Here is a 24927-nt window from a genome sequence, read left to right on the forward strand (position 1 = left end):
TGCAGGTGTCGGACATTTCCGACGCTGCCAACATTTAAAATATTCATGTACTACAACATCTCTTTACATCCGTAATAGAAAACCTTGGTATACACGGGGGGGGGGGTTAAATGAAATGACACTCTACGAACTTCCGCACAAGGACTATTGCCCCACCCAGAAGATTAGCAGCGCCGACGAAAGTCCCGAATTATCTCAAGAACGATTAAGATTTCAGAGATGGTCACCCACATGCTGATTGGCAGAAGGCTACTGCTCCATACGGTAGTAAGATTAAGCGACTACAACACTCATACGTAGCAATATACGGGCGTGTATCAAATTACTCACGGAGTTACCCCGGTTTACCCTAGGAGATTTCGGCTGTTTCCGTCAGACTCACTCACTCGTAAACGTACGCGTACAGTGTAACTCGTATGGTCATGCATATCAGTGATGCCACGATTACGGTATTCTTACCGAGATCTCGGTTTCCGAGGTCCAAGATATTTCGGCATCCATGACTGCTCGGTTCTTTCAACTGCAATCTGCCCAACCACAAGTGGGTTCACATCGCATCTTGCTACATCTCTGGGTAAAGCTCAGCCTTCAATGAACGTCATTTCTCGGTAAAGGTGTGTGAGCGCGTGCATGTGTGTGCATGTGCATGAGTACAGTAAGGGCAGAGATTGAAGGCATTTATGCAGTTACAGTCAAGCTAGGTAGGCGTGGAAAAACGTTGCATACCATAGCTTTACGCCATTATCTTACTAGATATGTGAGCTAGCTAGACAAGTCTCTGCACAGTGACAATCATTGAATGAGTAATCCAAACGCGTTGTAAACTCAGAGCCATACTGACTGCCTTGTCCTCCGAACATGCGCACCTGTTTTATGTTTCAGCAGCAAGATGCAAACATTATAATGACCTTGAAACCTACTCACCAGCATACCATAATTATACAATAAATTTTTTTAAATCAAGGCAATTAATATTTATCTATCTTATCAGATATGTTTGCATCGTTGTCCTCGAATATGTCGTTGCTATGTGAGCCACCAACTTGTGTTGTGACAAATAGTAACGACCAAGTCTAAAACTTGGCAAAACTGAATTCTCTGCAGCCGCGGATCTAGGATTTTTAGAAAGGGGGGGTTGAAAGTTACAACTTGCCACGCCCCATGCCCCATGTTGTACTGACATGTGACTTCGTCATTCCATTCAATTTCTCGTCGCTTCCATGCACGTTGTCGCTCATAGGGTCTCTCAACTCTAACTAGTTACGTACACAGAGACCAAGTCTTGCCAGTAATCAGCTCAATTAATCACCTTTAAGAGTTTCCTAATCACCTCTCTCTCTATGAAAACGCTCGCTAGGTTTTTAATGCTGTTCATGTTTCGCTAAATAACGACGCTTGAAACATCCTCCTTGGATGTTCTTGCACAAACGCTTTTGCGATCTCCTCGGCAGGGATACGGTCACTGTAATGCATGGCAAGAACTCCAAGGTCTGTGAAACGCTCTTCGCACATCGCCGATCTTGCATAAGTCTTGATCCGCCTCATGAGGGAAAAGGATCGCTCCGCTTCTGCACTCGTTATTGGGAGAGTGCAGGCAATCAGAAGTAGGCGGTGAATGTTCGGAAACGAATGTACATCGCAATTTCCAAGTGACAGCAGCAGATTGTCAGGAATTCTTGCCTCACGTTGCCTGACCATTTCTTCTTGCACGGATTCTCGGTCTTTTCTTCTCTTCCACAGGGTTTCCCATCTCCTGAGTTCATTCTCTAGAGACTTAGGGAAAGGTAGGTCTTTTTCCCAAAACATAACGCCTTCTCTGAGTGTGCCCAACTCTACTCTCGAAGTTAGAAATATTGATGGTACAAGATTCAGCAACGCACCAACATGCCTTCCATCACGTAGGAAACGGTCTTCCATTTGCGCTGTCAGAGAATCCAGTAGTGGAATTGCAAGTGACCGCTTATAAAACTCCATCGGACTTTGACTAGGTGTGTTACTTCTGTTCCTCTGCAGGCTGGTTTTCCTAGGAATTGATTCCGCTACGCCGATGTTCGCTGCAAGCTCAGTTATATCTCTATACCAGGAAACAAATGTTGCATCGATATCTTTTCTCACACTTTTGATCTCTTCAATCGATTCATCAACCATTGCGTAGGCGTCAAGTATATCCTGGTTCCGCTCTTGCAATTTTCCTGCCAGTTCCTTAACTGAATCAAGGACGTTTTTAGTCGTTATGAAAACAGATATTGTCTGAAATGACGAGAGGGCTGCTTTTAGCCCCTGAGCTTTCGACACTGTCTCTCTGTCCCATTTCCATTCCTTGTCAGCCGACATGAGATCAGGGTACTCGTGTGGAGACACAATAGCGTCAAGGAAGGTCACTAGGGCTTCGTACAGTTCAAGAAAAACTTCAAAGCATGTATGGCGTTCTACCCAGCGTGTCTTGCAGAGCCCTGGAAGCTTAGTGCGAGAAGACTGAGGCAGATACGTCTCTAACGTTAGCTGGAACATTTGCTGTCTCTTTGGGCTGTTAGACAAAAACAAGTACGCTTCATTGATTGTACCAATGAGATTTCTAACTTCTTGGACTTTGCTTGTTGCCGCAACAGAAAGATTGAGGCAATGAGAATAGCAGTGGGTGAAAATGGCCAATGGCGCCGTTTGCTTGATTCTGGCTTGAACCCCGGCTATGTTAGACGACATAACCGTAGCGCCGTCATATGCCTGCCCCCTGATATTGTTGGGATCTAAAGAGACTGGTGGTTTGGACAGAGACTTCAATATTTCCTCGGATATTGTCAAGGCATTTGCTCTTTCCAGATAGATGAAATCAATCAGGCACTCCTTGATGACTGGACTACAAGCTGAGTGTAAATCAACAAACCTCAAACACAGTGAAAGGACCTCTTGGTTTGCATGAGGGTCTGTAGCTTCGTCAGCAATGATTGCAAATGGTAACTGCTCTTCTCTCAGATGTGCAGTTAGTCGCTCTCTGGTCTTATTGGCATAAACGTGAACAATTTCATTTTGTATGGTTTTACTTGTGTACTTCTGATTTCGTTTTGCAAAGAGAAGGTGCTTTTGAAGAGTGCTGTTTCCTTTGGCCAAGAGCTGTAGTACAGCAATGAAGTTGCCCCTGTTAGATCCTTCAGTTGCAAAATCAACCTTGTCATCTCTATGACCACGAAGAGGCAAGCCTTGTTTTGCCAGAAATTCTACAGCTAGTATAATTTGACGAAGTATTTCTTTGTTCTCCAAGGATTGCTGATCTTTGTGTTTCAGTAGCATCGTGTCTACTCTTGAATCTGCCTTCTCAAAGCTAAGTTTGAACAAGTCGGCTTGAACCATTGCGTGTCGATGCACGACCGTCCCTTCATGAATGACCAGTACGCCATCTTTGCCAAGAGCCTTTGTGAATGGTTTCTGGTACGGCACCGTCACGAGTATGCCTGGATTCCCTCCCTTTGAACCTCCCCTCTGCGGGTGTTCGGGAAATAGGATGCAATACCGACAAATGCCACCTTGCAGAACATTGCTGTACGAAAGCCACTCGTAGTCTTCCATCCATTTTCTCTGAAAAGACACCTTCCAGCGTTTGCCACTCTTCGTCACCTCATGAAAGTGGAGGACATCTGATGGAGCAGGTTTGACGTGAAATGTAAGGTGCTGCATTTTTTCGGCATCTGACATTTCATGAATTAATTGTCTAAGGCAATCAAAAGATCTATTTGCAGCTAGTACGAGGTTGCCCAGATCTATTATTTCTTCCACCCCTGACAAATGAACTGGCCTGTCGACAGCCTTGGAGCTAGTACTCACTGACCCGAAATCGCGACTCCGAGGACCTGAATCCGGGAGACTCAGACAGTCTAGAGGCACAGGTAAAACAGAACTGCTTTCTTCGCAAGCCGCTGTTGCTGACTGTGACGGTTGTCCAAGACAAGCGGTAATCAGACGTTGCTTTTTTGCTGGAGGTTGTCTAGCGGCTGCTGCTTTATCTGATGCGAATCTGTTACGCAGTGGAGAATCTGTTCAGAATGCTTACAACACGAAACCTAATTTTCTATTCATGCCTACCTTTTCAAAGCAGAGGACATGTTTACGTCTTTCAGTAAAACGCACGGAAGAAACACGAACACCGCCAAACAGGTAACGCGAGTTACGCAGCCTCGATCTCCGGACGTCTGTTTAGTGAAGGATACTCTGACTACTAGTAGACGTACTGCGTTTGCCCAATTTTTATTTTATTTCTGTCACTAGCTAGTGCTAAGTACTTAGTTTATGTATACTTTCTGACAGACTGAGAAGCAAGTGACTTCACTGGTGTAATTATTACCACACTTTGTCTTCCTACAACAGCGCCAGAAAAGGGGGGGTTGCAACCCCAGCAACCCCCCATCTGGATCCGCTACTGCTCTGAATGTACACTTAAATTTTGTATTTACTGGTTTTCTCCAAAACATCTGTCTTGTGTGTCATAACTGTGTGGACGACCCTTCATTACACAGTTACTAAGATATGGAACTAAAAATTCGCTATTAATATTTTGAGACTGTGCACTCGCAGCTGCCCTTAACTTTGAATTTCCAGATCGCGAACTCTAGCCTTGACCAAGTCGTTACTAAAATGATTTCGGAAATATTTATCAATAGCGATGCTAAAGGGTGTCTAACAGCGTAGGATTGTTTTACCTAGATCAACATATCATTTGTAAATGCCATGAGATCTCACGAACAAAGAAGAGACGTCTGCCGTGTTTGTGGCGATATCTTGGTGGACAGCATGAAACGGCGACTCTTTGATTCTTTGGCAGACCGATAACTAGTCTAACCGCTCGACTAGCGAGACTATCGCTCAACCAGTTGTCAGAGGTGATGGTCTAGCGACGCTGCTGTGCATGTCCTGTCACCGAAAGCTTGAAAATATAGAAGAACTGAAGCTGACCCTAAAACTAAGAAGTGTGTGTGCAGAGTCTAATCATTGTTTTACTTGCTGATTTATTTAATGTCTCCCTTTCCACTGGGATGGTCCCTAATGACTGGAAATGTTCAAGGGTCACTCCGGTTTTCAAGTCTGGTGACAGAAGTGACCTCGTTAATTATCGCCCAGTATCGTTACTATCATCATTTCCAAGTTATTGGAGCACTTTGTTTTCTGTTAACTGAATGCATTTTTGGAATCTAACTCGCTTATTCCGGAGTCACAATATGGTTTCAGGAAAGACAGATCTATTCAGGATGCTGTGGAAATCCTAGCAGATAACCTCCTAGAAGCAAAGGATAATCGCCGTTGCTCTGGTGTAGTCTTTCTTGACTTGCATAAGGCTTTTGACACTGTGAACCATCGATGTCTACATAGAAAGCTCGCCAAATGTGGGGTGGTAGGTAATGTTCATAAGTGGCTGTCAAATTATCTATTGGATCGTTGGCAGTTTGTCCAAGTTGGAGATGTGAAGTCATTTCGGTCTCGCTGTTTGAGAGGAGTTCCGCAAGGTTCAAAACTTGGGTCACTATTATTCAATTTCTACACAAGTGACCTTCCTTTGGGTGATTTACGTTCTTCAGTCATTTCATATGCTGATGACACCTGTCTTTCTGCACCTGGTGATTCCTATAATGATGTGCTGTCTGTTCTTCAAATTGATGTGCTCAGCAGAGCAGCCACTGGGCAAATTTCTTGTTTCGATCGAACCAAAAAGATGTTTACACCTTGACGGAACGGGTCTGTTTTCGATTGCTTTAGGTGAATGCGCACCACAGACGGAGTGACATGTGAGTCGATGCTGACGTCTTGTGGAGCCAGGTGAACAGAGGCGTCGAATGCTGCTACTGAGCTTACGGTAAACTCTCCCGCTCGCATAAAGCCAAAGAAACCCGTACAGACTGCAGCCCATAGCATTGCGGCGTCGTAAAATAATGATCTTTTTGCCCACACATCTTTCTAAATTCTCAATTCTGCCGGTGTAATAGGCAAGCGCTCGTCGACCTTCAGACGCGGTCCCTGCTGACGTCGAATTCCTTTCAAGACATAAGCTAGTTGTGGGAGAGTAGCAGTGAATGGGTCGCCCAAACCCGACTGGATCTGTAGGTGGCGCACTGCTGACAGGTAGCTTTTGATAGTTTTGTGAGAGACCTTCTTCGGCTAGGTGTGAGACAAACAAACCTAGGCGGTGCTCGGATGTGAAAAGAAGGATGAAGGAAAAACGATTGCAGAATTTTAGATACCGTGCTTGACCGGACGCGTATGCTTTCCTGGTAGAACCAGCTAAGCCTGACGCAAAGAAACGGCAAGCCGACGTCTCCAGGTGTGTGAGCTCCAGTCTAGATGCGGAGACAACAGCAGCTCCAGAAACTGTAGTGGAATGGCCGCTGGCTGCTCGTTGAACTGCAACGACAGACATTGATTCTTAGGCATACTGTCTCGTGACAGGGCGTCCGCCTCTACGTTAGTGACACCTGGTATGTGCGTCGAGACCCAGGTAAAAGAGTAAAAGGCTGCTGCAAAGTGCAACACCCTCAGCAATTGCATGACGATCTTATCTCGGCTAGACGATTGAGCAAGAGCCGACACCACAGTCTGATTGTCACATCGAAACAGCACTATTTCGCCGCGCCAAACTTTTCCCAATGTAGCGCTTGCTAGTAGAATTGGTAGCAGTTCTTTCGGTGCGATGCTGATTTCCTCTAAATTCGCGTGACCATTTCCATTGAAACCAGTTACACCGCCAAATGGCTCCGCATCCCCACAAGCCTGATGCGTCCGAGGTAAGCTGGATCGGCTTCGCTGGTGGCCGTGATACCAAAGTGTTGATAATGCTTTTTTCGTTCCAGCTTTCAAGAAATGCGTCCCACCACCGAAGATCCGCCCCGCCTCGCTGTTAGTACTCACCAAGTAATGTAATTGCTTAATTAACGGTACCTGCAAGATCGATTAGCCGACGCAGAAACGCTCGACCTGCTTTCACCACTGAAGTTGCGTGGTGCAGCGTACCAATCAGAGAGAGAGCAGCTGGCGCTTCGTGCAGGCGCGGCGCGTTAGCCATTTCGCAATTGTGGATTTTACTTTCTGCAGCTTAACGGCTGGTAAGCTGATGATCCCATCCTGCGAGTCGGGCTGCAAACCCAAACATGTCAAGCACGTTGTGGGCCCCTCGAGCTTGTTTGTAGCTACTGGCACGCCTAGCTCGTTGCATATACTTAATGCTTTTGCAAGGTTCTCATCGCATTCCGATGCTTGCGGACGTCCAAAAAATAGAAAATCGTCCAAATAATGTATGCCGGCTGTTATGCCTCGGCAGGACATAACCCACATTAGTGCGTCTGCTACAGCAGAAAATATCTTGGGGGCCGAGCGCAAGCCAAAAGGTAAAGCTCGGTCAATGTACACATTGCCTTTCCACGATATTCCCAAGAGACGACGATCGTCTGGGTGAACGGAGATATGCCGATATGCACTCTGTATATCAAGCTTTGCCATCATAGCCCCTGTTCCGAGCTCGCATATTTTCCGTGCTGCCACGTCTATACTAACGTATGAGAGGAAGCACAAGTTAGGTGCAATGCCATCGTTGACGCTCGCTGCGCGAGGGGATGACAAATCTACGATAAGACGCCATGGACCTGCTTGGTGAGCTTTTAGAATTACCCCCATAGGGCTGATGTGAGCCTCCGCTGCTCTACGCTCGTCAGGACACGAGATACGTGCTGCCGCGCACTCTTCTTGCAAGTAACTGTCGATAACCGCGGCGTTTGCTTTGCGGTTTTTATGTTCCTGCGGGATCGTCTTGCTTTTGCTTTGTTGTAATCGTAACCAATCCGGAATCCCCTAGACAAACCACTTATGATGCAGCTAGCGAAAACTGTATCCGGGTGGCTCGCCAGCGCTTGACGCCACGCGCCTACCATTAACGGGGACGTCCGAACCGTGTCCAGATGACACCATCGGGCGGCAGCTGCCCAAGGCTAGCAGGTCTTCGGTGTAACGGTAGCACGATCCTTGTACATTGTCCCTCTCTTGGGTATTTCGCAATCGACGATAAGTGTCGAAAGAGGAGTCTGCCAAACAATGCGCTAGTCAGACCGTAGAACGCTTATTGTACGAGTTACACACTTATAGTTGCCAAGGGCCCATGAGGCTTACGTATAAGGGGGCTATTACACGCTCCAACTCAAAAAACAGAACACACATGCCACAACAATATCCTGCAAGTAAGCAATCCAATCAGCAATTACAAGCGCAAATACTAAGCGCCACAATATGTTGTTGGCTTATTGCCTTCCGCTGTCCTGTCCTCTGCTGGCTTTCCAGAGGCCGTCGGTGTAGCCGTTCGTTGCTCTGGGCACTCGCGCATCCTGTGGTTGCTTCGACAGCGCAAGCAAATATGCCGAAACGTGCAGTCGGGATAGCCGGCACAACTGCTAAAAATATAATTACGGCAGATTGGCCTTGGACCATCCCATGGCCTGTCACGTCGGTATCTTGATCCGCCTCCCGACAGCGTTCTCGAGACTGGTCCTGCTTCACGCAGAATTTGCGGTGGAGCGTCGTTTGGTTCTAACGCGCAAGAACCGGGAGCGTGATCCGCTTCTAGGCAGTGAAAACACCTCGCCGTTGGCGCTTGGTCCATTGCCAAGATTGTCGCAGCAAAGAGAAGCGCGTGCAGCTGGCTCCAAGAAAGACTGTGGTTGGAAGCCGCCAACTGATGAAAGCGCGCGTCATATAACAGCCAGCCTGTCCTGCTGTGGCACTGCACTTCGTGCGCTACAAGCCGCAAGTACGCCATCACTTCCTGCGTCCGGGCAGAGTGCTTCCGCAGAAGAATTCCATCGTATGTAGCAAAACACTGCACCCACGTGGGCAGTGTCGTGATCTGACGCAGGCGACGACGATTGGCTGGTTCTGCTGTAGCTTGCATGCGCAGCAGTAGTTCCAGGTTATCTGGAAGAAGCTTCGCAAAGTCCACGTACTCCTGTGCCTGGATTAGTCGAACCTGACGAGCGGGTATTGGCGTGGTTCTTTCTCCCACAATGCAAGCTTGCAAGCTTCCGCGCTAGAGCTGAGCGCTGTTACTGTCGGCGCCACCGCATCGACGCTGACAGACGTTGACAAACTTGGCCCTAACGATGGCACAGTCGATGGCTGCATTAAAGAAACGCCGTGAATGGCGGATGCTGCCGGTAGCGCTCCAAACGTCTGTTCTACAACAGTGCACGACGAAACATTTTATATGACTACGTTCAGCACTACAGCATGGACGAGTATAAACAAGCGAAGCATGCGTTAGCTACTTTTTGTGGCATACCAGACTACGTGATTACGACCCAACGGAGCCGTAGCCGATTTACCAACTATAGACCTATGCTAATTAGACCGTGTCTCCACTAGCGCCTAAACATGTTTACAAGTTGTTTTAGCGTAAACGTGTTTACAATCCAGCGTGTCTCCACTAGTGTTAAACATGTTTAAAACGAAACTTAAACAGCTTCAGCTAAACCTGTTTCGGAGGTAGTTTAGCTAACGTGTTTAGGTTTAAAATATCACGTGATGCTAGCGTGCGCATGGTCAAAGATGCACCCCAATGCTCTTCTCTTGTTTTGCCGTCTCTTCTTTATCATTTGGAGGCTCGTTGAAGAAGACCGTCTCAGAGAGTCTTATAGACGACAGCAGATATTGTTGAGGGAAAGATCAGAGCGGTTTTCTCGTTACCTTCAACGAAGACGAAGACTTGTAAGTCTGTGCTGTTCTCTGGTGACCAGTAGACGATCTCCAGTTGTCTGGTGCCATGAGAGAAGAGATAACTTTTGGCAAGAGACTGTTTGGCAGCACTGGAGGGAAGAAGATTGGAAGAGTAATATGAGGATGAAAAAGGAGACATTTCTTTCTCTTTGTAGAGATCTCAGACCTCTTTTGACAAGACAAGCTACTCGGTTTCGCAGACCTGTTGGAGTAATGAAGAGAGTAGCCATTGCTCTCTGGCGTCTCAGTGGGACATGTGAGTATCGAACCATAGGACATCTCTTTGGTGTGGGGAGGTCAACAGCTCACAGAATCACACGTAATGTTTGTGATGCAATTATGGAGTTAATGTTTCAATCCTATATCAGACAACCAAGTAGGAGAGAAATTCAAAGTAGCATTGACGGCTTTGAAAGAATTTGTGGTTTCCCTCAGGTAGTCGGTGCAGTAGATGGGACACACATAGAAATAAGGGCTCCCACAGAATGCCCTGAGGACTACGTAAATCGAAAAGGATTTCATTCCATTCAACTACAAGCTGTTGTTGATTCGTCTTTGCGATTTACAGACATTTTTGTCGGATATCCTGGGAGTGTCCATGATGCTCGTGTGTTTTCCAACAGCCCTTTGTTCAGAGTGCATGAACATACTGGAATATTTCCAGAGGAAGGTTCGAGAAATATATGTGGTGTTGATGTCAATGCACTAATACTTGGAGATTCCGCTTATCCACTATTGCCATGGCTAATGAAACCATTCCCTGAAAGTGCTAATATGTCAGCTGAGAAGAGAAACTTTAACTACAAACACAGTAGTACTAGGATGGTTGTGGAGCGGGCGTTTGGTATGCTTAAGGGAAGATGGAGGTGCCTAAGCAAGTGTCTAGATGACAATGCCCTAAATGCTATTACAACTATTATTTCTTGCTGCACACTTCACAATTACTGCCTAGTGCAACAAGATGGAGTTGAAGAAGAGTGGCTGCAACGACGACCAGGAGAGCCTTATTATGAATGTGTTGACGATCATGCAGGCAGAGTCAGAGGAAGAGCTCATATGATAAGACAAGCTGTAGCTGAGTATCTGATGTGACATTGACTAATTATAATGAAACTCTCAACAGCTTTGACAAAAAACACTTCAATGGTTTATTTCTTCATGGCTTCAAAGAAGCCATGCATAATGTCCTTCATGAATGTCATTCTTTTGCTTTCCTGTTCTTCCTCCCACTGCCTTCTACTCTCCTCCTCCTTCTCTCTTCTTGCTGCCTCCTTTTCCAACATATCATCATCCATCTCTTTGAGTTTAGTGGTCAGTAATTGTACGAGGTGCTCATTCCTTGTTTTCTTCTCTGTACCACTGCCTTTCATTTTCTTTTGTCCCGCAGTCCTGCCTACATACAACATTGGTTAGTTAACACTGTCTTCATCCTTGTACCTATCCACCTGTACCTGTGTCATCAGTCCTTTTACGTTTTCCTTTCCCTTTCTTCAACGCAGCAGTGGCATCAACATCCCTTTCTGTATTGCAGCCTTCCTCTTCATCCTCAACTCCAGACCTACTAATAGGTGTCTGCTCATGAGATGTAGACCTGGATGAGATCATGACGGTACTTTCTTCGCTGTCTAATTTGCAGCTAGAAAAACTGGCATTGTCTTCTTTGTCACTGTCAGGCACCACCACACTATCAAGAACAGAATTGGAAATACTACAAAGAGACTTGTCGACTTTTGAAAAACCTGGAATCTTCTTCTTGTCCGTCATCATCTACTGGCATGCTCCCAATTAGAACAGCTGGAGCAACTGATCTCCTTGTTCCTAGTATCTGACATTCATTTGTGGGAATGATTAATATATTAGTAGGAATAATCCATCTTTTAGTTTATTAATTAACTTGACATACCTTGTCCAGGATATCAAAGTAAGGCCACACAACCCCTCCCCTGCCTGTTTTTTTTACTGTCCCGTCTTTAATCTTCTTATAACGACTTTCCAAATTGTGTAGTCTGCTCTTGCACTGTTCCCAAGTTCTAAAATAGCCATTGTCCTCTAGTTCCCTTGCAATATCGTTCCAAATTGGACGATTTCTGCCCATTTCTCGTAACCTCCTTTGCATTTCATTCTGGCCCCAGATATTAATTAAGGTGATCGTTTCATCCACAGTCCACATAGGAGAGCGACGCCTTTCTCCCCCAGAGTTCGAACTTCCCTCTCCCAAAACCAAAGTGTTGTCTACAATGGATGTGTTGCACTCCAACGCATTCTTACAGGCTTCCACCCACGAATTGTGCAAATTGGACATCGTGATCAAAGAAGAAATCCCGGATAATATTCTAGAGTTCCGGTACTAGCGCAATAGGTGGAGACGCTTCTTTTCTAAACATGTTTAAGTTCTAAACATGTTTAAAGCTGAACTAGTTTAAAGCAGCGCAAGTGGAGACATGCCCTTACTCACCGACCACAGTGGATGTAGCGGACTTGCCCGCCGGACGTAGTTATTTATCACCCTTCTTCCGCTGTAGTCACTTGATCCGCCGTGCAGCTATAGTCAAAGCTAATTGCCGTTTTGCGGAACTACCCAGCTCCAGCTGTTAGACAGACATTGACTAAGTTACGTCCGCGCCGCTAGAGCCGACTCGGGCCGACTGCTGCCGACCCTAGCTGAATAAGTGACGCCGCGTTATTAACTAAGTTAAGTCTTGCGGCGCTGTTAGAGCCGACCTGCTTACCTTTTCTGAATGCCGACACGTGCATCTGACTGCAAGTATAACCTCGAGTTTATAGCCTTGACTGTCTCTGGTTATAAGCGTCCAACCGCTTCTGGCGCATTGCTGCTCGCTGCGTGGCTATACCTACACCAGTGCGTATGTAACTACAAGCACATGCATGCTGTCTTGATAACTTATTCTTATGTCCTGCGCTGCTACGCTGCCCGGCGTTGGTGCCTATAGTAGGCTGCAGTTTATGTATTATTCTCCTAGCTCCGAACATACCTGAGGCAGCTTGAGATTGAGAGGCGAGTTTCTCTTGATCTTCTTTCAGAGCAGCCCGAGCAGCCTCTTTGGCCGTCTCTGCCATCAGGCCCTTAAGTTCAGCCAAGGACATGGTCACCGACGGGCTATCCTGGTCTTCCATCACAATTCTTTTTTAGCGTTGACAACAAATTTTTCTGAAGCGTTGACGTTTGCAATTGCTACAATGACCGCAACACGCCTGCAGTGCCAAGTATATAGTACTTCGCGCGGATAACTCCGCCCTTAGCTACAACGCGCGCAACGGCACCGCTAGCGCGCACGACTCCGGGGTGGAATCAACTCTGTCTAACGTTGTTAAACAACATTTCTTCACACACCAATATGAGTCACATACGGGCATCAGCTGGCCACCTCCTCTGTAATCAGCCCCTGAAATACGTGGTATTACTTAAAAGTCATGATCAGATAATATTATATATACTACAATACAATCTGTTCCAGATGTACTACAATATTAACTTCTTGGCTTTGGGTGGCAAACTCTAACTGACGTGCATGCATGCTCTACATGTACTTACTGTATTTATACACACAAAATATTCAAAAGACACCTACAGATAGTAACAACACTCTGTTAAATGATTAATTATGAAGCAACAGAAATTCCCAATTAATATTACAGAATAACAACAAATATAATCAGTTGTAGATTTCAATATCTAGTGAAGAATGCGTTTGCTTTGAAAATCAATAGTTGTGACACGTGTGTGTGTGTGTGTGTGTGTGTGTGTGTGTGTGTGTGTGTGTGTGTGTGTGTGTAGATTATCAGAAACAATTATAAAATTATGACGTTATGTTGCAGTGAAATCAAACAACAGGTGACGTGCACGGATCACTATATTTTTTATTTATTTTTTAAATTCATATCAATTCACAAGTTACACAGTAAAATGTTCCCTTCCCTGTATTTCTCTCATCTTCCTGGCGACGTCACCAAGCAATTGGACTTATTGGGTCAGTCTTGATAGAATTGTGGGTGGCGTACCCAAAGAGGCTTCTCAGGTCGCCCAAGATCCTTTTCTGCCGCAATATCAACCATCCATTTGAATGATGTCTCGTAACACCACTTTTTGTTATTAAAATGCTATCAGCCAAGGCCATCTTTTCTCTGACTTTCCTAAAATATTGCGGCACACTAATATAACTAATCCTAACTGTTGCCGTCTGGAGGAGATTAATTAACAAAACCGTATGCTCAAAGGCGGTAATAATCCGATGATGCGTCGTCCATGCAGAGTCGTGGATTCAATTCTGGCCTGCACTCTGAAGCCACCTGCCTCTGCCTGATGGCATGATAGGCGATCGATAATCGTGTAGTACCGATCCAACCTAGTCCGACCTGCTGATTTGATGGTGGGCACATTTGCTAGTTGGAAAGTATGGACTGCCTTCAGCGGGTGGAAGAGATGGTTGTAGTATTTTATGTACTTTACGTTCCGCAGGTTCGTGAAACGTGCAGTCATAGTCTCCGCGATTGTACCTGGGACACTCAGTCTCACCCAGCAGAGTGAACATGACATACAGGTCTAGGCTGACACCAGCAGGTAATTCACGTACATTGTGGACGGCCAGATATATGCACGGTACTTTTACAGTGTATGCCAAATCTCAAAAATGGGGGGGGGGGGTAGCCCAACTGGACGGCAGCACAAACTTGTAGGTGATTGTCGAAATTGAGGAATTCGTCGACTGGCTCTTTCATCCCGAAGTTTGTGCACCTCACAAACTGCACGCCCAGCTCTTTCAGACATTTGACTATCTGGGGTTAGGGTGGGGACTGGCTTGGTGTACTGCCATCCGTCAAATTGGCCTTCTGCTCACCACGATGTGGCCTTTGCTGCACAAATGTCTACCTGGGGCCGCCTTCAACACATCCGTGTAGAGTGTACGTCTCCACTATGACGGGATGCTCTGCTACTACGAGTGGTTGGAACTGGTGGTGAATATTGTAGTAGGAACGGTTGTACTTTCTTGCAGAAGAATTGGCCAGAACGACCGTCTGACTGCACAACTCAGACAAAACATTCTAAAAGAATCGGTCGTCGACGGTCAAATTCACTGAGTAGAAATCCACGTCAAGTTCGGTGGGTCGCGCACACAGTCAACTGAAGTCGTCTACATCGTAGGACTCCATCTCACACAATCTCAGACAAATTAGGGACACAGAACTGATACCACAAACTAACGCGAAAAGTGACCCAAGTGGGCCCTAGTAAGCGTATGACAATGTGTCTAGGCCGAAAAGCGCTACGTCATGCACCATCAACGTGACACGTGGTGTGGTGGTGGTGGTGGTGGTGGTGGTGGTGGTGGTGGTGTGTGTGTGTGTGTGTGTGTGTGTGTGTGTGTGTGTGTGTGTGTGTACGTGTGCGTGTGCGTGTGTGTGTGTACGTGTGTGTGTGTGTGTGTGTGCGTGCGTGTGTGTGTGTGTGTGTGTGTGTGTGTGTGTGTGTGTGTGTGTGTGTGTGTGTGTGTGTGTGTGTGTGTGTGTGTGTGTGTGTGTGTGTGTGTGTGTGTGTGTGTGTGTGTGTGTGTGTGTGTGTGTGTGTGTGTGCGCGCGCGCGCTCTATTCTGCGAGTAGTAGCAAGTACACAGTCAGATGACTTGCTTGCTGGGCTAGCGCATCCTATAGCCTCACACCATCCTCAGCTTGCTAAAGCTGAAGTTAGCATGCATTTCTTCCCCCTGGCCAGAGAACTACCGGAAATTCAAGGTCCTGTGGGGTATCCTCTTGGAGGGTTCACTGAGAGGACTTTGCGAAATAGGGGGAAAATCTCTTCAAGGTTTGAAGTAACCACAAGTGTCCGTCAAGGGTATGTGATGTCTCCAGTCTTGTTCAATCTGTTTATGGACAGAATTATACGTGAGACTCTGGACAAGTTTGAGGGTGGTGGCATCGAGATTGCTTACAGAACAGATGGTGGCCTATTTATGAATTATCGTGTAAACCCTGATGGGACACATAAGATCAAAGCTCCCATGTATGCCGATGATTTGACCCTACTAGGTATGTCAAGTAGTGAGTTGCAACAGATGGTGAATGCTTTCCATGATACATGTATGAAATGGGGTATGCGGATCAACACTGACAAAACTAAAATCCTGAGCATTGGTGCTGAAGAAGCAAACATCTCGATTGCTTGTCGTGTTCTAGAGAATATTTCTGAATTCTGCTATTTGGGCAGCGTTGTGACTAAGTCAGGAGATTGTCACTTAGAGGTTGTCGAACTTATTCAGAAAGCCAGCACGACATTCTCTTCTTGGAAACGTGGAGTGTTCACAAACCGAGGATTTAGCAGGCACACAAAACTGAGAGTCTTTAGGTCACTCGTGATGCCAGTTTTACTATATGGTTGTGAGACTTCGGCAATCACTCAAGTAGATATTCGAAGACTGAACACTTTTTATATGCGCTGTATTAGATGTATCTTGGGTGTATCAAGACTGAACAAGATAAGAAATTCCTTCAATTTGAAATCTGCCAAGGAAGAACCAATTGAACGTCAAATTCAACATCAAAGATTGCAGTGGCTTGATCATTTCCAACGAATGAACGTCTCTCGTCCACAAGAGTTGTTGCTAAGAAGCAAGTTGCATAATGTGAAACGCCCGGCCTCAGCATGGTCCAAAGAACAGGTGGATTGATACCATTCAACGAGACCTGGTGTCATTGAATATTGACCTGTCACAAGCCAATGATTGCTCTTCTTGGCGAAAACTCCTGCGATGCCGAAGCCCGTAGTGGATATGGCGGAATTCCAGGTTCCAGGTGTGTGTGTGTGTGTGTGTGTGTGTGTGTGTGTGTGTGTGTGTGTGTGTGTGTGTGTGTGTGTGTGTGTGTGTGTGTGTGAGGCATTGTATGTGTGTGGTATCAGGCGACATGATGAATTTTTTGATGAAGACAGTTTGAGTAAGAAGAAAACAGTTTGTTCTACACGGCAAAATCTGTGTTGGCTATCAATTCTATTCATCGGTTGGGGTTCATACATAGAGACATTAAACCGGACAATCTCTTGCTGGACAGCAATGTAAGTATGGACACACACACACACACACACACACACACACACACACACACACACACACACACTCACACTCACACACACACACACACACACACACACACACACACACACACACACACACACACACACCTTGACCTTGACCTTGATTCCACCATACCCACTATGGGTTTTGGCAACGCAGCGTAATAGCGCTTCTCCAAGCAGCACGATCATCAGCATCACGAAGACTGATGTGTAATGATCTGAGGTCTCTTGTGACAACATCTATCCATCTCTGTTTAGGCCCATGTGTTGGTCTTGTTGCATTACTAAGTCTGCTGCGAAGTAGTTGTTTTGGGGAACGATTGTCATTCATGCGTAGCAGATGGCCCAGCCATTGCAAACGTTGTTTCTGTATTTTCATATCAATAGGGTCTTCACAAGCTCGTTCTAAATTGTCTGAATTCTTGATTTTATTCCATCTCGAGACACCAAGAATCGATCGAATGCACCGCATGTGGAATGTATTTAAACGTTGCAAGTTTGGTTGTGTAACGGACCAAGTCTCACATCCATATAGCAAAACAGGTCTCACCAAAGCACGAAAAATTTTCATTTTTGTGGAGATTGAAAACTGCCTGTTGGTAAATACCCTTTTCTTCCAGGAACCGAAAACTTTACTTGCTTTGCTTATACGAGCATCAATTTCAGCAATGCATCCACCATCTTGGCTCATGATACTCCCCAAGTAAGTAAACTCTGTAACGTTTTCAAGAACAGAACTGTCAAGAAGAATATGTGCCTGTTCGTAGCCAATGCTCAAACTTTTGTTTTCTTGATGCTGATTTTCATTCCCCATTTACAGCAGGACTCATGTAGACTGTCTACTAACTTTTGTAGTTCACCGGAGGTTTTCCCAATTAAAGCTAAATCATCAGCATACATAGCAGCTTTAATGACACTAGTTCCTTGAGCTTTGACTCTGTAGTTCATGTAGAGACTTCCCTCTTTCCTGTATTCAATTTCTACTCCGCCAACTTTAGCTTTGTTTAGTGCTTCACATACAATCTTGTCTATGACGAGATTAAATAATACAGGAGACATAGTACAACCCTGACGTACACCAGTTGTAACTTCAAATTTTGATGACTTCTCACCACTAGATTTGACAACACAATGTGTTCCATCGTGAATGTCAACAATCAATTGTACAACTCGTTCCTCAATGCCTCTCTCTTTCAAAAGTAGTCTGAGAATTTCTCTAGGAACGGAGTCAAAAGCTTTTTCCAGATCAACAAAACAAATATGGACAGCACACTCATGTTCAATGGACTTTTCAATTAACTGACGGACCAACCATATTTGATCAATCGTTCCTCTACCCGGACGAAAACCACATTGGGCTTCTAGTAGTAGAGGTTCAACTGACTGTTTAAGTCGTTCCAGAAGAATATTTGCTAATACCTTTCCAGGTACACTGAGTAAAGAAATACCACGATAATTGTCACATATTAGTCTGTCATTTTTCTTGAAGACAGGGACAAGGACTGAATCTTTCCAATCCTGTGGCACTCTTCCTGAAGACCAAAATTGTTGAAGAAGCTCAGATAGCCAATCAAAAAGCTCCGTAGGCCCAGCTTTCAGTAATTCAGCTGTTATTCCATCATTACCAGATGCTCTATTATTTTTTAACTTTTTAATAGCATTGGTGATTTCTTCTTCACTGAGTGGAGTACCAGACTCAACAGAGCGTACAACCATTCCAGAGTCTATTGCAATAGGACGTCTGACATTTAATACCGAGGCAAAGTGTCTCTTCCAACGATCTAATTGATCATCAGTACAAAGTAGTTTCTAGTGGGGTGAAAGTCCTCTCTCTTAACCCTCCAAGAGGGTACCCCACGGGACCTTGTATTTCTGGTAGTTCCCTTGCCCGGGGGAGGAAATACATGCTAACTTCAACCTTTGGCAAGTTGAAGATGGTGAGAGGCTAGGGTGCGCTAGCCTAGCAAGCTGGTCACTTAAAACAAATGTTGCTACTAAACGCAGAACACACACACACACACACACACACACACACACACACACACACACACACACACACACACACACACACACACACACACACACACACACACACACACACTGAATACTATTTTGTGTTTAAGGGTCACATAAAGTTGGCCGACTTTGGTTTGTGTACAGGACTAAAGAAGGCACACAGAACTGAGTTCTATTGAGATCTAAAAATTTTGGTTGGCAGCAATGATATCATTTTGTTTACAATTTACAGTCAATTGCATGTGAATATGAGTGGAGTGGAGAGAGGTGATGGTGTGGGTGTGAGGTTTCATTGAAATTGTTGTTGATGTTCAAGAGCAGACAGATTTGAAGAAGCGAGTGCAGAGTTGGAAGAATACGTTCCAGGTTTCACCTCCAGATAAGCTCGACTTCTCGTCCCCTGAGAAAATTTGAGAGATTCCGAGCCACCTCGGGACGCCAAGTTGTCTGAAGCGTTGCAGATGCACTCGGATTTGACTCTTTCGATGGCAATAGTGAAAGCTGAAGCCGTAAAAGGGCAGCAGATAGTCTTTAGAAAGGACCTTTGGAACCTGAGAAGCCAACAGAGATAGAAGCAGCTCAGGTACGTGCGAAGCGATTGCCAACAGGGCAACGAGAAATCAAGCCGGCGCGTTTCCAAGCTCGTCAAGCGAGGACGAAGCAGGATTGCATGGGGCGGCCTGCGATTGAAAAAATTGTTATTGCAAACAAAAGAAGCGATCACTAGAGATCGAGGACCAGAAAAGGAGATTCTACAAACAACACGGCATACGTACCAAAGTGCTGAAACCTCTAGCCAAAGGCACTACTGTTTGGGTGACAGACACCGAGACAGACAAGAACCAGGAGAGGTACTATAAGAAGAATCAACAGCATGCAAGGTCATATCTGGTACAAACTCCATCTACAACTGTTAGAAGAAACAGGCGACACCTCTAGTGAACATTCCACCATCACAGCAGCAGGAGAAGCTTGAAAAGACCCCCCACTTCGACTACTCAGCACATCAGGAAACATCTACTACCCAAGAGGACGGAGTCCAACAGAATTCGCCAACAGTGAGGACAAGGAGTGGAAGACGAGTAGTGACACCTTAACGTTTAGATTTATAGAAAGTAAAAAATAGTGTTGCATGCTTTGAGAAGGGAGATGTAGGGTAAGACAGTTCTTGACTTGGGAAAGGGGGATGTATTAGAGGTTACTGGATTGTGTTGGCCACTCCTAGGGGAGGGACCATAGTTAAGTGTGTATGGTTGCTTTCGTGTGAATACAGACTGTCGGTTGTGTGCACGGGTAGTGTATACGCTCTCTAACCAAAACCCCAATAGTACACACATAGTCTTGATGCATGCTAATGGCAAATGTTGGCAAGCACGAGTGTTCCAACTGGACCACATGCATTCTTCCAACCTGCAGGCGCGGAGACTAGATAGCACGTACACCTAGAAATTAACTTTCGGTTGCTTCAGCTAGAACTAGATACATCTAGACTACTACAGAGATGGATATTAGTGCGAACCATTGCGTGCATTTGCTTTCAAAAACAACTCGCCAACGACGTTTTACGTGTATTCTATTGCCAGCAACACCTACAGACTCGGCTTCTACCGCCTGCACTAGAATTCTTCATGCACTTCTCACCTTAGGGCGTAGCTAGACTAAAAGTCTTGCATCTCTGTAGACCCTCGTCGACCGACTCGATGCGTTGGAAATGCAAAAGTGCACAATCACCAACCGGATTGCATCAAGCCGTTATCCACTGCCTCTCACTCCTACTTCCAACCACCAATAGGTCTTCGTCATCAACGTTAACCCTCCACCTCCTACGATTTTGCGCTGTTTGTCTAGACGCAAACCGATAGCTAGGTATGTAGATATGCTTCTAGTTTACTTTGCGGGTATCGCTAGTAAGCTGCATGGTAGATTTGCTAGCCTCGCAAGATACTAAGGCTTTTCTTCTGCGCTTTTCTGTGTTGCATCATTGTTTTGCAGCACGTGAGGCGCTCCACAGAGGATAGAGGGAGGAAGATAAAGACACTGCACGTGCATGTGTCTGCTAGAGGTGTTCCGTAGAGACGGTTCGTTATACTGCACCATGCACATACGATCAACAAGCTACGATACCCACGATAATTTATTAATCTTTCCCGCTTATCAGACAGGTCTCTCGCGTGGCCGCATTGGCACCAATCTACCGCATACTAAGTAACTTAGACTGGAAGGAGTAATGAGTGTGTCGTTCGTCCTTGTTGAGAAAGTGGATGTTGTAGGCTGCATGTATGCTAAAATTTACTATTACAACTCACACACACACACACACACACACACACACACACACACACACACACACACACACACACACACCACACGCACGCACGCACACACACACACACACACACGCTCAGCAATGAAACTTATTTATTACTCACGTCATAGAATCCTGCTATTCTAGTCATCACTAGTTTATTGATATCAACTGTATACCTCTGTGCCTGGGCATCCGATTATCGTTGCTCTTCGATTGCCATTTTGTGATGGATAGAAAGGAGCCAATTTGTGCAGTCAAGATCATAGGGATAGATCTGGTTTAAACACTACAAGTACTTGAGCATGAGTTACTGTTAGGGTCTGAGACAACAACTACCACACCCACACATATTTAGGTACATACAACACATTCATTGTACTGACAATGTACAAGGCAATTTTAAGAAAAGGACACGTGGTAGAACAAGTAGCAGAACGTGTGTATTATAAAATAAAATAATTGGAGTTCATGATAACGTAAATAGTATATAAAACGTTACAGAAATAAAGTTTGTACAAATGCAGTCACTTTGATGGACAAACATGCTCCACCAAGTCGCAGCTAAAAATATGTTCTGCTTGCAATCTGCGATTGATATCACACATTGCTGTGATAATTGAGCGCCGAGTGGCTTTGACGCCAAATTTCTTCGTCCACATGTCCAATGCTTTTTTAGTCTGTGCAAATGAATTCTTATAATCGCCTTTTATTATATCTATTCTGTCCATAGTGAAGAAGGTCGGTGATAGATGGGATACAAATTCCTGCCAACAAGCAGTGACTTTACAAGTGACGGACAACATCTCTTTGTCTGTGCATTTGCTCTTTGCACTTGACTCTAGTCTCTTTTGCTGCTCAGTTTCTACTACAGTAAAAAATTAGAGTAAACCACAATGTTACAAAGTAGAAAGTGGAAACAATAATATAACAGTGAAAGTGACCGTGTTTTCTAGCTACAACCAAGTAAATGGTAAAACAATTTTTGTCCAGATTTTCTCACCTTTATCTGTCCATTGATCTACTGCTTCCGATAGTATGCTGCTGTCATCTTCATGATCATTGACAATACGAGGTAACATCTCTGCAGACGAGTCAATGAAAACGTGTACAAAATATCCGAGACGAGTTTGTCCATCTGAAGAAAATATGTGTATCTCCACTCGATCAGCATGTGGCCAAGCTACACACAACAATCAAGGTAAACACATGACTATCATGTCAAACGTATGTAACTTACCAGGAGTAACAGTTTCTATTGTACGACTATCCAGTCTTTCCCCTGGAACTTCTTCAACTGTCTGACCTGTAGTATCTATGTACCGGAAAGTACATCCTGAGTAAGGAACTTCACTTCCAACAGAAAGACGAACTAGCAATGAGCTTTTCTCCTGACAGAAAGATACAACAGAAATCTTAACAAAGAAGCAACAGTCTAAGTATTTCCCTGGGATAGTTATTATGCCATTAAATAAATTGGTACGTACTAAATGTATTAACAACATACACTAATAGTGCTAGTGCCAGTGCACGCACTCACACATGTAGGCACGCGTACACACACGCACACACACACACACACACACACACACACACACACACACACACACACACACACACACACACACACACACACACACACACACACACACACACACACACATGCACACACACAAACTTAGTTACTACCATAAGCTCTCTCTGTGCATGCAAATACTGAGGCTTAACTACAACTAACAAAACATTCTTACTTGAACTTTGCTATAACTGGGGCCAACACCACATTGACTGACAGTGTGTACATTGGCAGGTTGTTGTATTATTGATCCTACAAGTCATTACACAAACAATTGTGAAACAAACTTAACTCATCCAAATGTAAATAACAAACTTTGTGATGAAGTTCTATCCCTTGCTGCTGTTGATGAAGATGTGGAGCCAGAAGAATGTAGACCCTCTTCACTACAGAAGTACAATGCTTCCTGTTCCTCATCTGGAAGAGAAGGAGAGTGAGAAGGTAAACTGGAATTTGATGAATCAGCTGATTTGGACAGTTTGTGAACTGCTTCCAGCGTGAAGTAGAACTGCACTTCACCTTGTTTGATGTACTCAACACGAACAGGGACAACTAAACTATCAGGACGAGGGCCATTGATTTCAACCTCAAATGTAAAGCAATGATCGTGATCAAATGGTTGATCCCACAAATATTTGGTTGGATAGTGAACTTCAGCATCACCTCGACACAATGACAATTCTGAGCCATGTTGGGGCCTGATGACCACAAGACCTTGCTTACGAACTTTGATCTCTCTCACTGGACACATCAGGATAACAGGCAATGATACATGTCCTTGATGGTCACGAATAATTTTCTGACCAATTTCTTCATATGAATTGAAAAGATGCACCGACAATGACCATTTGCAAGGAGAAAGACTTCGACCAAGAACTACACATCCCATCTTCCTTCTGAATAAAATGGTTGGGCTCTTAATAAAACTAACAAGCCACACCCACCCACTAAAACTGGTCACCTCTACTGACCAGCTGTTGGGATCAAATGGAATGTGAGACTGCACTTCCTGAGTATCAGGAGAATACACTACCACACCACGCCATCTCCACTTCGTCTCATCAAGTCTTGATTCACATCTCATCAGAGTGAACGACCCACCTGCTGAAGTCACATCAGCTATGGTGTTGATACACACTTTGATTGGCTTGCTGAATGAGACGTCATGGGGACCAAGAAAAATAACTGGACTGACCACTTGGTAGCCACTAGCAGAGACGGGAGGCATATACTTATCATGCATGAATGAATGAATGGAGAATTGTGTTGGTGATTGAACGGCACCCGCTGGAACAGTAATGCTCACACTGCCAGCACTCAGCTCTCCTCCCTCACTGCCCATCGTCTCGTGGAATGACAAGCCATCACTGCTACCAACGTGCAACACTTCCAATGTACCACCCACCCACAATGGGTGGCATAGATCAGAAATGTCAAGATTTTCTAGTAAACAAACAACATGGGATGAGTTGCTTAATGGATTGTATGCAACATGTCATACCCATTGTGGGTGCAGATTGATCGGAATGATCGTCACCCTACACAGAAAAGAGAGATCAGAGTAGAATACAGAAATTACACTCAATCAAGTGACAAAAATTATCAAAACTCAAATCATTTACTAAGTTGATAAATAAGACAAAAGTAAACGTAGACAAATATATCCCAACCAACTCATTAAATAACAGAAAAACAGAAACCACAACATACATTCAAAAGTGAGGAAACAGAAACAAACAAATCAGTGTAAGTAAAGCAACAAACAGACTGACTGGTCGACACAAGCAACAATCAAACAAACACACAAGCAAACAGATGATGACTGTTGTAAGTCTACTATCATTCTCTACCTGATCCTCAATCAATGACTTTCTCTCAAGTCTATTTCCTCTCTCTAACACATACAAGTAGTTCAACACAATCTTTACAAAGCCAATGATTGTCCTCACCATCTGTCTGTTCCACTTCTGCTTTCCCTTCACCAATAATTATGTCGCCAGATTGTGGCCGTTGGAATGGGCTGAGTCTCCTCAGTAGACACATTACTGCACAACAAACTCAATAATCACAACATTAACCTTCCGCTCTAATATCAGACCTTCTGCTCTCTGCCTGCTGTCGCTCGGCTGCTGGTTAATATTGATGATTCGAAGAGCAGCGAATAGAGCAGGCTGGGCACGTGTGTAGTCAGCAATATTTAGCAAACATTCT

General features: G+C 44.9%; 4 protein-coding genes across 5 annotated transcripts; 1 reads left to right on the top strand and 3 right to left on the bottom strand.

The window, feature by feature from the left end:
- Positions 1–1111: 1111 nt before the first annotated feature.
- On the bottom strand, positions 1112–4074 carry LOC134188592 (52 kDa repressor of the inhibitor of the protein kinase-like). The gene has a single exon (XM_062656759.1). It carries the CDS (start codon positions 3688–3690, stop codon positions 1372–1374), a length of 2319 nt encoding a protein of 772 aa, XP_062512743.1. The 5' UTR covers positions 3691–4074; the 3' UTR covers positions 1112–1371.
- A 5395-nt stretch (positions 4075–9469) lies between these two features.
- On the top strand, positions 9470–10827 carry LOC134189188 (uncharacterized). The gene has a single exon (XM_062657428.1). It carries the CDS (start codon positions 9544–9546, stop codon positions 10825–10827), a length of 1284 nt encoding a protein of 427 aa, XP_062513412.1. The 5' UTR covers positions 9470–9543.
- Positions 10808–12836, bottom strand: LOC134189189 (uncharacterized). 2 transcript variants are annotated; one of them, XM_062657431.1, is made up of 5 exons: positions 12191–12836; positions 11639–12128; positions 11475–11560; positions 11187–11419; positions 10808–11128 (listed from the first exon to the last, which is right to left on the bottom strand). In XM_062657431.1, the coding sequence occupies exons 2-5, from the start codon at positions 12035–12037 to the stop codon at positions 10884–10886; spliced, it is 963 nt and encodes a 320-aa protein (XP_062513415.1). In that variant the 5' UTR covers positions 12038–12128; positions 12191–12836; the 3' UTR covers positions 10808–10883. The 2 variants fall into 2 exon arrangements, with proteins under 2 accessions (XP_062513415.1, XP_062513414.1); XM_062657430.1 differs by having other exon boundaries at positions 11639–12836.
- Positions 12837–21567: 8731 nt separating this feature from the next.
- Positions 21568–24864, bottom strand: LOC134189144 (uncharacterized). The gene is made up of 8 exons (XM_062657386.1): positions 24666–24864; positions 24567–24610; positions 24218–24254; positions 23032–24159; positions 22892–22968; positions 22381–22531; positions 22144–22323; positions 21568–22008 (listed from the first exon to the last, which is right to left on the bottom strand). Exons 1-8 carry the CDS (start codon positions 24757–24759, stop codon positions 21668–21670), a joined length of 2052 nt encoding a protein of 683 aa, XP_062513370.1. The 5' UTR covers positions 24760–24864; the 3' UTR covers positions 21568–21667.
- Between the last annotated feature and the right edge of the window lie 63 nt (positions 24865–24927).

This window comes from Corticium candelabrum, chromosome 13, assembly GCF_963422355.1.
Source record: "Corticium candelabrum chromosome 13, ooCorCand1.1, whole genome shotgun sequence".
Classification (NCBI taxonomy): Eukaryota; Metazoa; Porifera; class Homoscleromorpha; order Homosclerophorida; family Plakinidae; genus Corticium; species Corticium candelabrum.